General features: G+C 50.7%; 1 protein-coding gene across 1 annotated transcript in view; it reads right to left on the bottom strand.

The window, feature by feature from the left end:
- Positions 1-11,859: 11,859 nt before the first annotated feature.
- LOC119114152 (endothelial lipase-like) overlaps positions 11,860-15,068 on the bottom strand; it is a 3,402-nt gene continuing 193 nt past the window's right edge. Inside the window, exons 2-4 of the mRNA XM_037238362.1 lie at positions 14,449-14,688; positions 13,464-13,578; positions 11,860-12,121 (exon numbers count right to left, since the gene is read on the bottom strand). Coding sequence (XP_037094257.1) covers positions 11,860-12,121; positions 13,464-13,578; positions 14,449-14,688 — 617 coding nt within the window. The remainder of the gene's footprint in view (positions 12,122-13,463; positions 13,579-14,448; positions 14,689-15,068) is intronic.

The following is a 15,068-nucleotide window of genomic DNA, read 5'->3' as shown; positions in this document are numbered from 1 at the left end:
TGTTTTATATCAGGGGTCAGTCGGTCACGCGCCTTTGTGGTCAACAGCATTACTTTGCATGAGCCCGTGACCGGTCCCTGAGGTCGAGAACAACACGCTAGCTTGCTGTTTTGCGCCTTAGAGTTTGACGAAATGTGACACCAGCTGACCATGTGAAGCGTTTGCAATTTACGAAGCAAAAATAAAAAATAAGAAAATCCTTTACGCCGTTGAAGGGTGTTGACCAAATAGACCCTGAATGCCCATGATGTCACTAAAACGCATTCATGGGTAAAGCCAGATGCACAGCGATAAGAAAGATATGTCGTCCAAACCGTGCAGCCGGCTATAGACAATATATCCAACATAGCCTTATCATCAAAGCACAACTTGCAAAAGTATTGACTGGGGCGACTTAGGCCTGAGAACTTGCTTAAAGCAACGCCACCGCTGACACGCCCGCTAATTTTTGGAACGACACAATGGCACACAAACCTCAGCTTGTCGCTTCCTAGATGAACAATATATTTCAACACGCCTTAACATCAATGATCATGAGTGCCCGTTTTGATCTGCTCTGGCACCCTGGAAAGGGCAAATGCCCATTGGTGGTGCGTGCGCATGCGCTCCTGCCGTGCCGCACTCAGGTGCCCCGGACTAACATCAGCATCTGATGGGGCTGAACTGAAAGCCAGGTCAGAGTCCTGCCGTCCACCTGATCTGCTCTCTGCTTTGACACCGTGGGCTCCCAAAGTCCAGGTTCCCTGTCTGCCAAGGAGCGGGCTGAGCGGGAAGTTTCGGGGCCTGCAAACGTCGTCCATCAACTGTGCAGGAAACTAGAGGAGTTCACAGGCTGGGTAAACTCATGCGTACCGATGAGTTTACGATATACATGATGCAATGTGATGTATGGGCATGTGTGCAACAGGTAACAGGTTGGAATGGGCTCAGTTTTTGAGAGGATTATGTGTGGATATCGGTAAAACGTTTTAGAAATGCCTCTTTGATATTTTAGGGAATACTTCACAAGGTGTTTAAAAAAGTAAAAGTTACAATGCTTGCATTTTAGTCAAGATTTCCTCAATTCACAAAGCTGAAGCGCTAGAAAAATCAGAACGGAAAATATAAGAGCAAGTGCCACTGTTCACGGCTGGAAAAAGGGTGGGTATGACCACAGACCAATAGTGGATTGGATAGCGGAGATCTTACCCTTGACGGGCGCCGCAGAAATCTGTTGTTAAGTTCCAATCACGCGTTCCTGTGTTTTTAGAGATGCTCATTGCCGTTCTATTTGTGTACCACCCCGTCGGGCCAATCAGCTGTTTGTGCCCGGTCGGTGGGTGATGACCGAGATGGGTGCCCGGTCTCGTGTGTGTGTGTGTGTGTGTGCCCGGTCTCGTATCTGTGCCCGGTCGCGCACCGAAATCGGTGCATGGTCTCGTGTCTGTGCCCGGTCCCGCACCGAGGTGGGTGCCCAGTCGTGTGCGTGTGCGAGGTCTCACACCGAGACTGGTGCCCAGTCTCAAACCGAGATTGTTGCTCGGTCTCCTGTGTGTGTGTCCAGTCTCGCGCCGAGATTGGTGCCCAGTCTCAAACCGAGATTGTTGCTCGGTCTCCTGTGTGTGTGCCCGGGTCTCGCGCCGAGATGGGCGCCCGGTCTCGCGTCTGTGCCGGGTCTCGCACCGAGGTGCGTGCCCGGTCTCGTGTGTGTGTGCCCAGTTTCGCATCGAGATGGGTAGGAGACGTACGACTCAGCTGTGGGATCCGACACTGTACATCTCACAGCTGTCCGGGCGGCTGCAGCTTGCTGCGACTCTGCTTCGTCGCCACCTGAGGCGACACCTTTCCAGTGTGGTGCCGGCGCCACACTGGCTTTTGTCCTCCTGACCGTGCTGGGTTTTACGGGATTATTATAACCTGCATGCTCGGAGTGACAGCGATTGACTGATTGTGTTCCGTGGTATGTATCACATTTCCCATGCTTTTGATTGAGACGAGAGGCTGCAATAACCGCAAGCCAATTACAAGAAGTAAAAAATAAGTAAGCCGAACACGTCGAATGGATGGATATCTGGGATCAGAGCTCACGCCATGCCGCGGTTATTGTGCAAGCCCTGGCCCCTTCCATCCGATCACCCAATTCCAGGCCAACCGCAGTATTTAGCGGCGAAAGTTTGATGTGCAGTAATGCTCTTCAAGGTCGTGTGCCCTCTGACGTCACCTGACCTTAAGTGAGGTCGCTGCTACCATCCTTAGGTCAGACCTGTCAAAGCGATCCCTGATAGCTTTAACAACGTTTGTATCTGGATCTGAATCGGGCGAACGGAGATATGATCTTCTGGGGTTTGATATGACGGACGACCTGCAGACTGGCGAAAAGTTTTACAGAAATAATTTTAACACATAATTGGCGGTGAAACGACTTCTGGGACTCAACCCAAAAAAGGATGCTTCCATGGCTTCCATTTTCCATGGGATCATATGATCCCCGGAATCCAAGACCAAACATCGGCCGACTCAAAACTGCTTTGATCCAAGCTGGCCTGCAAGTTTGATGCTACGTAATTTAAAGCAGGAAAGCAACTGCGGCTCCCATGGATGCTCTGAATGTGCCTGAGGACTAGGCATGCTTCAGGCGCGGTCCTTGTCGTGGGAGGAAGGGGCCTAGGGGCTTTCGACTGGACATTTGGTATTGTGGGATCGGGCCGTTAAATGCTGCAGTAGCACGCTAGATGCCCATCTGCTGCGTAGCTGCGTATACTGCGTAACAGCTGCGTAAATACGCGCACAGCGGCCACACAACGTGATCCTTCACAGTCGGAGTATGGAGAAAATCACGAAAGATGTTGCCTTGCTACCTTCTTTACCTCTCATTTTTGGTGGGGAACGGTAGAAAAAGTTTCCGATCTTAATTTAAACAGGCATGCGGAGCTTGGGGGCCTTGAAGGCTCCAGCCAAGCCCTTGTTTACGACTGCAGCGCACCACAGTGTGAAATCAGCTGCTACAACCACCTGACTGGCAGGGCGCCGTGCCTGTTCGGCTTCGGCGCTGCTGAGCATGAACCGGCCCGCCTTTTAACGGGAAAGTGCCGATTTCCTCCAGACGATGGACATGCAAACCTTACAACGGGATGACGGACACAGTCCAAGACGGCGTGGCACAGACGTGACGTTCAGTCAGGCGGTGTTTGACTGTGAGGAAGAGAAGCGATAGCCAATCAGGTGGCGGGCAGGCGGTAGGCTGCCCAGCTGACGAGAAAAGACCCAGGGTCGGGCCCGATTTGTCGCTGGGAATCCGTTTCTACTTCAGTCTTACCTGACAGCTAGGCCAAGGCCGACTCCGCTCGACTTCGACGGCGGTCAGTCAGCGGACTCCAAACTGCACGCACATGAAGTGAGGAACGATCCACCAAACAGCCCCACGAAGCTGGGAGGCGTTGGCCATTGATTTGAAATGAATAAATGTCACTGTGATACGCTGTAAAAATACGTAAGTTGTAGTGCATAGCGAGGAGCATTTTTCACATGGATAAGACAGTAGTATTGGCCTTATTCCTAGGAGAAAAACCAGGAGAATGGAGATATAGTTGAGTTGATATTTCGGGAACATGCCTTTGTCGAAACAATAGCGGAAGTTAATTCAAAATTACCTGTCGATGATCCTACTCGATTCTCAGGCTTTTCATTTTTTTCAGTTTTTTAACGCGCCGTAAAAGTGTATGGGGACATCACTGGTACAGCAGGTTCATTGGCGTTAATTGCCTGTTAGAGAGCAAATCATCGGGATGGTATCATGGTGGGCATGCAAGTGTTGCAAGTCAATGCGGGATTCTCAATATTTCATGTCGGCTTGTCTTTGTCTGAAAATGTTTGAGAAATTCGAAAATAATAAATTTGATTCGAGAACAAAATTGGCCAAAGCTCTAGGTGCACTGCTCCTTGAAAACAAACACACCGGGTCGTCATTGATATGCATATAGGTTGACTGTGAGCAGTCGCAACCAAGAGGTGTCGTCACTTACGCGGCGGAGTGCTTGGATTGTAACCGCGGTCAGGCACTCAGCCCGGATCTGTGGGTGGTTCGGGAGTCTGGAATACAGAGCCGCACGCGGATGGTGCGCCGAGCGAATGGTTTCATTGATCATCCACGGATAGATCAGCCGGCGATGACGATGGGATTGTGAACTTTGTCCTTTTAGGTGGCGGCCACACGATGGCTTTATCATTGATTGGGAATATCGGTGAGCACAGTGACAGTGACTCGGACTTTGGAGAGCATCTGAAGCGGTTTGAACAGTTTCTGGCTGCTAACGCCATCACGTCTGCGCCGGGGAAACGGGCAGTATTTCTGAGCGTCTGTGGGTCACGCGCATCCACAAATGGATCAGTCACCATCATAATTATTCAGACTTAAATCGTCCCATCAAAAATGTGACACAATAACGTGTACGGTAAAGGGATACATACACGCATGTTTCTCAACTGGGCACACTTCACAAATCTGCCCCAAGAGCACGGCACTACCAGACAAAACTAACGAGACCTCGGTGTCGTTCGTGCCTGCGGTTGCAGGGCTGTCGACAAGCAATAATGGATAGCTTTAACTGATGAATTGCTAATGTTCTGTGCCCTAAAACATCTGATGCGAAGGGGAAAGCTGCTTTTTATTGTGTTTTCCTTCTACGATGTACCCGCACGAGAACGGTCCCACAGGAAGATCAGGTCAACGCCCCGTACCAGACCGCCGTCCTCCGTCAGCGGCAAAAGAGCCACTAATTCCACTGACATCATCAACTCCTGTCCAATCAGACGACTCCTGCACACCTGGTGGCGCGGCTCTCAGGGCGACATCACGGCAACGGTGGCTCCAGCCGTTGCAGGACCGCAGGGCTTGGCCACCAAATCGCCTTACGGCCGCACCTGGTACACGGGGCCTTGTCCCACACCTGTCATATGGCTGAGCAGACCAGATTTTTAGAACGCGATAGAAACGTGAGGTGTCCGCACCCTAGTGCCTGCGCTTCTTATTACGCACGGTTTAGACACAGTGCACAGATATACCCCAGGAATACGGCTTAGAAAATACACCAGAACATCATGTGGAAAGCGTCATCACTCAACCAGTGATGGGTGAAGGTTCAGCGAATCATTCGGGCATGATAAATTCGGCGGCGAACAATAAGCTTTACGAACACGAGGTGTTTCAGCTCAAAAGGCACGGAAGGCTGGCAAGCCGCATGTTCCAGTTCACGTTTTCAGGCGACTGAACACACATGCGAGATAGCGTGAGAATGTTGTGCTGAGCGTGGAGAACGCCGGCGGCTTTGTCTCATCTGCGCCGTCATTGCCATAAGGGACGAAAACCGTGCCACCACCCCACTGAGCGGCGAAGAGGAATGATTACGCAGCGGTGTCCGCGGGGCGCAACCCCGCCGCGGGTAAGGTGTCCTTGCTCACCTGTTAGGAGCAGTGAGAGTCACATTGCGCTCTTCTTACCTCATGGTGCTCAGTAGTGTTGTGTATGCCGTTTGAGGTTGTGGTGCTCTGTTTTCACTACCGTTGTCTCCTGCCGTTTTTGCATTGCTGGGATGATCAAAGCAAGCCAGGCACTGATCTAACTCACTAAGTCCACATTTTAAGCACCCCAAGAGCTCTGATGAAAAACTCCCTACGCTGTGCAAACTTATGCCGTTGGTGGATTATATGCAGCCGTGTTACTAATATAGTAAGAGACAGCCGTGCATAACATATTTTTACATACGCTGCGACAGGAAGTATGCCTGCTTTCCTTTACTGTTTGGATTAGGCAAGCGTGTGTATAGTGCCCAACGCCAGAGTTATAACTCTCGGAGGAAAGCAGTGCCGAAACACTTGCTACTTTTTTCTCTCTCTCTTTCACTCTCCCTCTCTCTCCCTCTCTCTCTCTCGCTCACTCTCTCCATCTTTCACCTCTCTCTTACTCCCTCTCTCTTCCTCTCTTTGTTTTACTCTATCTCCCCTCTCCCTCTCTATCCGTCTGTTTTCCTGTATCTCTCTTTGTCTCTGTCTGATTTGTGAGGTGCAGGAACAAAATACAACCATGACATATATCTGCATGAACATATAAAAGACCACAAATTTGAAATGTGCGCCTGACATCTCGCGCCAAAGGAGCGTCGAGAAACTGAAACCGAATTAAATCAGCGCTAATTCCGGCCATCACCACTGGGCCAGCCACGCAGACAGCCGGGGAAGACCACGCCACGGCCATTGACAATGGAGCGGGAAGATATAAACGGCACAGAGGAAAGCGGTCCCAGCTGCAGACTACGTTCAGGAACTGTGAAGAAAAATAGCAGCGTAACACAAGTGCCGAGAAAAATCACGGGGACCTACATCTGTCGCGATCGTGATGGATGGTATCAGTCAGCGACGGTGTGCTGCTGCCGCTACAAACGGTCCCATGGTTCTGACCTGAAGGAATTCAGTCCCAGTAACTGACAGTTTTCCGTCGCCAACCTGCCAGTCGCAGAACAGAGTCGGAAAAAATGAAAACTGATTTCGTTCCTCCAGACCACACCACCGTGCACTGTGACGGTAAATCGTAAGCTTGATGTTTAAGCTCAGCGTTTTATAAAGTAAATTTCGCCGCCACCCGTTCCACGCGGATGGCGGCGAATCAGCGCCCTGCTCGGAAATGCACCCGAGTGTGTTCAAGGTGAGCTCATACCTGCGTGGCAGAGCGCCAATAAAGTGAAAAAAGCAAAGCGCAAACGCGGTAATTTTAAACCCTGAATTTTTCAAAACGCGCGTAGGGCCGGACGCGAATGTGGTTGCGGTGGACTTATTCTATTGCGGGTATCAGCGGCATGATCAGCAGCTGCTAGTACGGTGTTTCTAATCAAATACATCTAGAAACGATGTGAGTAAGTTAAAGCTTAGCATTTTCTAAAGGCATCGCCCTACTTAAGGTACGCTAACGCCGGCCAGCGCGCATGCTCAGTTAGCCGAAGTTTCATGCCAACCAGCAACATTCCTAAGATTCTGTGTCAACGTGGCCAGGGACCCGCCTGCTTAAATGCTTGCTTAATTTAGAGTTAAAACGAATTCCATGACCCAGAGTCAGGTACGAAGGTCATACCCAGGTCAAAACTAACCTGTTCTTTACTTGGAAGCTTGGGTTATGGGATAGTTTCTGGTGCCCATTTCGAATTTGTTGATGACAAGGACCACAAAAGAATGTTCTATGGACTTTGAAGGGACAGAGTGGGTCACTCACCTAGAATGAGCCAGGCCAATATTTGGTTTTTAGGAACATACCGTAAAGCGTGGCCACTGACACTTGCTTGACCCGAAGGCCATGGCCTAGGAACCTCAACTTTGACACAAGTGAGTTCACGTACAAACTGAGCCACTTCGCACATTTGGCCTTTCTATCTACCTCATTTAACAAAATCTCACGGGGTCAAATCGACCCCTGATGAGGTCAGGGGTCAATTCACGAAGGGTATTCAACCGGCGAAGAGCCGGAACCGTCGGAGCCGAGCTCCAGCCGGCTGTAGCCGTGACGTAACAACGGCAACAAAAAGAAAGCTCCGATACCGCTTGCATGGCAAGAAGCATTGCATTGAAGTTACATAACAGGAGGAAACCGTCCAGGTGGTTAAGACTACTTGGCATGCAACTCGCTTAAAATAAAGCCCACCAAAATGACTCTTCTTCTCGGCACTCCAGAGGCCTAAACGAAACCTCTTCTTTACATCTTAACATTGCTAGATGCAAATCAGCCCTTCGCCCCTCATGAAGATGCTGGAGGTTACCAATGAAAGTGCCTTTTTGTTGGGCGATGCGCATCTCCCATGTTGTCAAAAGTGCCACTCCATCATTTCCTGCTTGTATAAATTCCTCACCACCTTACGCCCGAGGTTCGATAACTCCTCATCCAGCCTCGTATTTCGCTCATCTTCTGCTCTGTCTCTCGGTCTGGGGTGGAGCTGGAATGTGACACCTAACCAGACACTTTATATACTAATATAATATAGGGGTAATATACTTTGGTAACATACTTTGGCGCTAAGATCGCCACCGATGTTCGTCGGCGAGATTCAGTGCCGACAACTGTGCAAGCGCTGGACTTGGGCGGAGTCTGTCACCTGGTCACGCACCGCGACGGCCTCGCTGAATTCGGGACCCGCGATGACTCGCGGGGTCCGGTGGTGATCTGGTCCGTGTTTACCCCCGCTCGCCGCGGTACGCCAGCGTGCCACCCGGGCGGCAGCGACGGCGCCCTTGATCTGTCAGCTCTACGGCTGTGAGTAGCATGCGCGGCTTTTTCGTATCGCGCGACTTCACCCTGGAGCCAACTGCTGCTGACCATCACCGCCTCTCACACCCGCTCTCATGCCTCCGATCAAGGGGCTTCGCGCCAACGTGGACGATGTAGCCGGTCCTGTTGTGTAAGTTTTGCTTGCTTGCCGGTATTCCACATACTTTAACGATTTTAATTTTCGTTAGTGGTTTTGTTTTTGACGAAGTTGTGTGAACGACTGGATGATTGGTCACGTGCGAATGTGGCTGCGTTGTTGGCATGTTTTGCGCTGATTATGTTATGTTATTGCGCTTATGTTATGTTTGTGTGTACGTGTGTATGTACTACTTTGTGTGTATGTAATGCGCTTACGTTATAAGCGCAATGCGCTCATACTATTGCCTTAATTGCACCGAATCATACAATAAGCCACTCGTTGGAATGATTCATCAATATGATTCACATGAACTTGGACTACACAACACTTTTGTTGCCTTTGGGACTATTTAGGCATCGATACATTGATCGCGTATGACGTTAAGAGTGACAAAATTTTATGAAGACTAACTTTAGCTGGCACTGGGTTAGGCGTAGGGCAACCGGCCGATGTGCGAGTACAGCGCCCACAAGTAAATGCTATCAACTATTTAGTAGATAGAATTGATCGTTATCACACTATCAGCTACATCACAACAAAATCACATTCTTCAGTTAAAGCACACCGAACACGTTGACCACAGCAGATTCCGGCTGTGCCACTGGGGGGGGGGGGGGGGGGGGGGGATATTTAACCGGTCTGACGGGGATAAGAATCAGATAGCAAAAGGAAAACGCTGTTCCCTCACCGGCTTATCACGTACGTCAGTCATGTTCTTGTGGTGACTTCAGAGGCTACGCTATTTTTTTCCAACGGTGCCGCTGCCAGAAAAGCTCTTCGCACCGCGCCAACAGGATGTTCCTGTGACGGGTGCACTGCATTATGTGCAACCATTCTGAAGTGCTTTTTTGCATAGTAAGGAGAAACCATACCACTCTTTGCCATAGACCTGACGTGTGTAAGCTCGATTATGTATAGGTACGCAAATATATATGCATATACGTGTATACACACACACACACACACACACACACACACACACACCACACACATATGTATATGTGTATTATATATATATATATATATATATATATACATATATATATATATATATATATATATATATATATATATATATATATATATATATATATATATATATATATGAAACATGATATATAGGTACGCAAAAACCTACTTTTTGACCAGGCTGGAGTGCAAGGGATCAACGTTTTTAGCCCAGCTACGTTTTTGGATTTCGTTGGCAGGGGAGCTATGGTATTTACAAATTATGGATGCCACCGTTGCCGTTGGTTGCATATACTAGCACCGGTTTGCTCGGTTCCTAGTTTGTTATTACATTTCCCACCACAACATCCACCCTTCTATCCGCTTTGGCTTGCTTTACCCTGCAGGCTCGCGGCTCCGTTTGTCCGAGGCAGGCTACACGCACCAGCGATGATTGGGCGTAAGTGTTCCCTGCAGTAAGACCCCGTCTGACTGCCGGGCAAATGTCCCCTCTGCGGGCTCGATCTCTGGCGGATGGCCAGCACTTGAATGCGGTTTTGCCCCACCGCTATCCACTCTCCTTCACTTCACGGCACTAGGATGGTCATCACTCTCATGAAAGGCTATTATCTAAACCACACCGAATAAAAAACGCGCTGTTTTATTTAGCCACAAACAGTCATTAAGACTCTCTGCGTGACTTCCTCTTGTGACTCTCCGCTGCTTCGCTCATTCCAGTGTGAACGAGCGAGGCGACTGGAGACATGTGGGCTTTTGCTTACCAATCACCTTCGTTTACAAAGTGTCAAGATTTAAGGTAAGGCGATGAGACGCGTTTATGAACTAATAAGTACGACCCTCACCAACGCATCGAACAGCCACGTTTCACAACAGTTTGGTAGGTAAAGAGGACCATTACTGTAGTGTTCGCACGGTAATTCATTAATTCTATTGCGTGCAACTTGGCTGGTTGTGAATTTACCAGGGCTGGCAATTTCGACGAAAGACGTCGACGAATTTGTGACAATTTCCGCACACTGCCGGCTCCGTCACCTACACCGTGCATCCAGCTTCATGTGTTTCTCTGTCCTAGTCGCCAACAGCCAGCATCAGTTCCTAAACCATCCCACACACGTGTGGATCCACAATTCACGCTCGGGTTCATCTCCCTGCGGGCACCAACGGACCCGCTTCTGCTCGCACGGCTGTGATGCCCCCCCCCCCCCCCCCGTCAGGTGGCGCTGGTCCCATCTCGCGGTGATAGCGGGGCGACGGAATTTTAGTTCGGTGGCATCACGACGTCGATCTACGCCGGCAGCTTATTTTACGTTTCTCTTACGAAACCAATACCACGGGTTGCACTTTGTTCACAGAGCAAAGCTGTAGAAAAATCACGTCTGATTAAGCAGCTGGTGTGAACATTCCCGGCAGTGCATGCAGCGTTAGTTAACAAATGCATTGGTTTCACTGAAAATTACATGTTGCTGTGATTAGCAGTTTCAGTAGTTTATACAGTAGATTAGGTCAGTAGTCTAGACATTCTAGTCTAGACATTCATAGTCTAGACATTCACACTAAAAAAAAAACACAAACACCGGTTGTGTGTTTCTTAGGTGTGCATGCATTGCATAGCATATCTTCACAGCACATGAATCAATAACGGCTTAAGTCACATTTGGAATCAACTGAGTGCACACCACTCTTGACAAGCTGCGGTTATTCCACATCAGCACGCGCAAAAACAGAGGCAAGTACTAAGCCTGGTTCGCCGCGTGACGTCACATGACCTCCAACGAGGCGAGCTTTTTGATGATACTCCCAATGTCCTGCGCGTGCAAAACTCCGTTCAGCGGGCGCACATGCATACTTCAGGTCACATGGTCCCTGACCGCCAACTAAGCCGAGTCAGTGCGCTCCGAGAAACATCATCAGCTGACACGACGCCACTCGCTGATACGGGTAGTGAACATAGCGCCTCTCGGTGACCTGGCCAGCTAACACAGGGCTCTGTAAGTGACCTGGCCAGCTAACACAGGGCTCTGTCAGTGACCTGGCCAGGTAAAATAGGGCTCTGTCAGTGACCAGGCCAGCTAACACAGGGCTCTGTCAGTGACCTGTCCAGCTAACACATGGCTCTGTCAGTGACCAGGCCAGCTAACACATGGCTCTGTCAGTGACCAGGCCAGCTAACACAGGGCTCTGTAAGTGACCTGGCCAGGTAAAATAGGGCTCTGTCAGTGACCAGGCCAGCTAACACAGGGCTCTGTCAGTGACCTGTCCAGCTAACACATGGCTCTGTCAGTGACCAGGCCAGCTAACACAGGGCTCTGTAAGTGACCTGACCAGGTAACACAGGGCTCTGTCAGTGACCTGGCCAGCTAACACAGGGCTCTGTCAGTGACCAGGCCAGCTAACACAGGGCTCTGTCAGTGACCTGTCCAGCTAACACATGGCTCTGTCAGTGACCTGGCCAGGCAACACAGCGCCCTCAGTGACCTGCCGGTGCACACGGCCGGAACGCCACCGTCTCCTTATCGCTGACCTCAGCCGCGTCGCCGCACAGCTCGTCAGTCGTGACCCGGAGCTCGGCGTCCACACGGCGCACCCTCAGCCGCGCCGGCCGCAGGACCCGCGGGCCGCCGCTGCCCTGCGCGTGCCAGGTCAAGTGGAGCGAAGCCAGGTCACTAGGGTCGACCGGCGAGTGGAGCGTCGTGCGGATCTCAACTCCCGGGGTCATCACTGTTCCCGAACTGCCGGAGGGAGGGGCAGTCAGTGGCGGGCCCAGGCACAGTCAGAGGCGGACCCAGGCACCGGACCGCATGGTGCGGTGACCTCGGACCCAGGTACCGGACCGCATGGTGCGGTGACCTCGGACCCAGGTACCGGACCGCATGGTGCGGTGACCTCGGGCCCCGGTACCGGACCGCATGGTGCGGTGACCTCGGGCCCCGGTACCGGACCGCATGGCCTTGGACCCCGGTACTGGACTGCATGGCGTCGGACCCAGGTACCGGACCGCATGGTGCGGTGCTGGCGAATCCAGGTGCCGCGCTGAACTGTGATGAGCAAGATGACACATTCACCATGTTCATTCGAGAGTCACTCTCGAGGCAGTGCACGAGACGATGGTGCTCTATAAGGTCGACTACCGCCACTGCTGCGGGCAGCATGGAGCGAGTCGCGTGTCGGCGGCATCGTTACCGGCCTAGTGCTTAGGGAATTGCGTCCCCACTGGGTCTTTCTAATCCATTGACGTCAGCGCGGCAACAAACCAGCAAGTCGTTTTGGGCTCACAAAACACGCTACCTGGATGGTGAAGTGCTACGTGGTCCTAAGGTCAATGTCCGATTTGGCTCATCTGCACTCAGCGAGAGCAGCACTGCCATAAACCTGGGGCTAGTCATGGATAGGCAGCCGGGGCGCAATTCGCATAGTCACCAATTTGTGGGGCAACGTATAGGCACATTTGTGTCTCTTTTATATGCAAAACATTTCATACCTGCTGGCATCGTCTGCAACATTGAGAGTTTCCATCTTACCTTCACGACATGACTCATGGACAGGTTCAAAAACGTCGCTTACGGAAGCTGTTAAGTTTAAAGCCATCCGTGAATACGCAGAGGCTGAATCCAACTGGCCGAACCGGGCAGGCGCGTAGCAATGAGTACCAGATCCATGGTAATTTGCGGCGACGCAGAGCCAGGATTAACGAAGGCACTCGGGCGCTATGTTTCGACTGGCGCTTACAATGGACTTGATTTTGACAATATAAGACTACAATGTCTTAACCCAGACTATAAACTTGCTGATGAAGGGACAGTTACTGTGATGTAGATGACTAGTCTGCTGGCGCAACTCTTCTCATATTCCCCATGTGCTGCATTTTTTTTGCATTTGAGAAACCATTTTTAAATTCGGGAACAACGTTGGATGTTTACGAACACGTTTGGGTACTTGGGAACAAGCAACTCATAACAGCCATGTCACATAACGGCCATAATATCCAACATAACAGCCATCACAACAGCCATAACAGCCATGTCATAGAAAGGTTACGCCAATAAACGCCAGCTGACTTCCACTGGGACTCACCTCCAGCCAGGCAGCAGGTCCGACGTCGCGCCGCCACTCTCGATGACGAAGATGATGTTGCCGTGTATCTCCTCCTGGTCATCCCCGAGCTGGATCAGCACCTCCAGGTAGTGCACTAGCGGCAGAACCACGCTTAATCAGCAATAGTCTAAGCAGAGTCAAGGCGCTTGGTCCGAAAGCATTGTCAAACTGGTTTGGCCTTGCTGTTCGGGAACGGGGTAGTCTGTAGAGGCACAGCTTCATGGTCAGTTTAGACACGTATTCGGATTCAGAATTGGGGGGTCTGAAAATTTTAGGTCCCCTCTATCTACCTACTAGGTAGAAAATTCTAGGTCCCCTCTATCTCAACGGGAAGAATGCGAGGCTATATGTATGGACGTGAGCTGCATTTAAGAAGCTGGGCATGGGGGGCTAAGAAGGAGCTGTAATTACCCCACAAGCGTATGAAAAATACATCTACATAAAACTATACCCTTGTGAAATGTGGCCACTGCTCCCGAGGTGGCCAAAATTATAAGCGCCTGCCCTGAAGTAAAATATGCAAGATCGGTTAAAAATGTGTCCCTTTTTCCTAAAACCTCTTGCTTTCTGTGTCGAAAACAAATCCAGCCATTAAATACCACATCAGTAGAAAAGGCAAAAAGTTAGCCGAAGAGCAAAGAAAACGCATCACTTTGGAGCAAAAGAGGACGAACAAAATTCGTCCCGTCATTCTTACGACACCTAATACGACTGCACCGTCACGGAAATGCGTTTGCAATTTCTACATTTAGTAAGCAAGTGCTTTCCCTTCCCCCGTTGACCATGATCTTTTTCATTTTACCGTTTTAACATCAAAATCAGAAAATTGCATCACAAACTGAAGCAATGCAATACGTATCATGGAATGGCCGATATCGAATTTACAACCCTTCTATCGAACTAGCCGAACGCACCCCCTGCACCGCCGTCACACAGCTCCATACGTCATCGCGTCAAACCGTACTGCAGAAGGCGCCCTTGTCGTCCGTGGTCTCCAGGTAGTAGGAGCCGCTGAGGTTGAAGCGGACGCTATCCATGCCCATGCGGCCGATGGTCGCCTTGTCCAGCCGCTGACACTCCCCCGACTCGTACTCGGCGTGGTCGCGGCAGCTGAAGCTCACGAACGGACAGTTCTGCTCGCGCAGCGTCGCCTCGAACAGCTCGTGAGCGCGATCGTGGGAGCAGCCGAACAGGCGCTTGATGTCTGCCGGCAACAAGTGTTGATGGTCGCAGGAGTGTGGCGTGCGGACGGAAATAAGAAAGACGTCATCGTCTTCATGAAACGAACGTGACTGAACTGATCCCAGTGCTATTGCCAACCAAGACGCGTTCATTGGTCACAGGTTGGCAATGGTCATTACCAAAGAGTAATGACCATTGCCAACCAAGGCGCGCCTGCATAAACACGCGGATGATTCCGCACCCAAAGTTCCCAAGGCTTGTAGAGAATGGATGTGAAGTCAAAACTCCAGGTCCCGGATCACATGTGACGGCGAACGATGCCTCCTGATCCCAGACCAACCAGCAATGTCGAAGACCTCCTGAATCTGATCCCAGACCATCAGCAATGTCGAAGGCCTCCTG

This window comes from Pollicipes pollicipes, unplaced genomic scaffold (assembly GCF_011947565.3).
Source record: "Pollicipes pollicipes isolate AB1234 unplaced genomic scaffold, Ppol_2.1 Scaffold_7262;HRSCAF=8765_pilon_pilon_pilon, whole genome shotgun sequence".
Taxonomy (NCBI): Eukaryota; Metazoa; Arthropoda; class Thecostraca; order Pollicipedomorpha; family Pollicipedidae; genus Pollicipes; species Pollicipes pollicipes.
The sequence above is the reverse complement of the archived record's forward strand: the minus strand, read 5'-3'. Positions and strand labels throughout refer to the sequence as shown.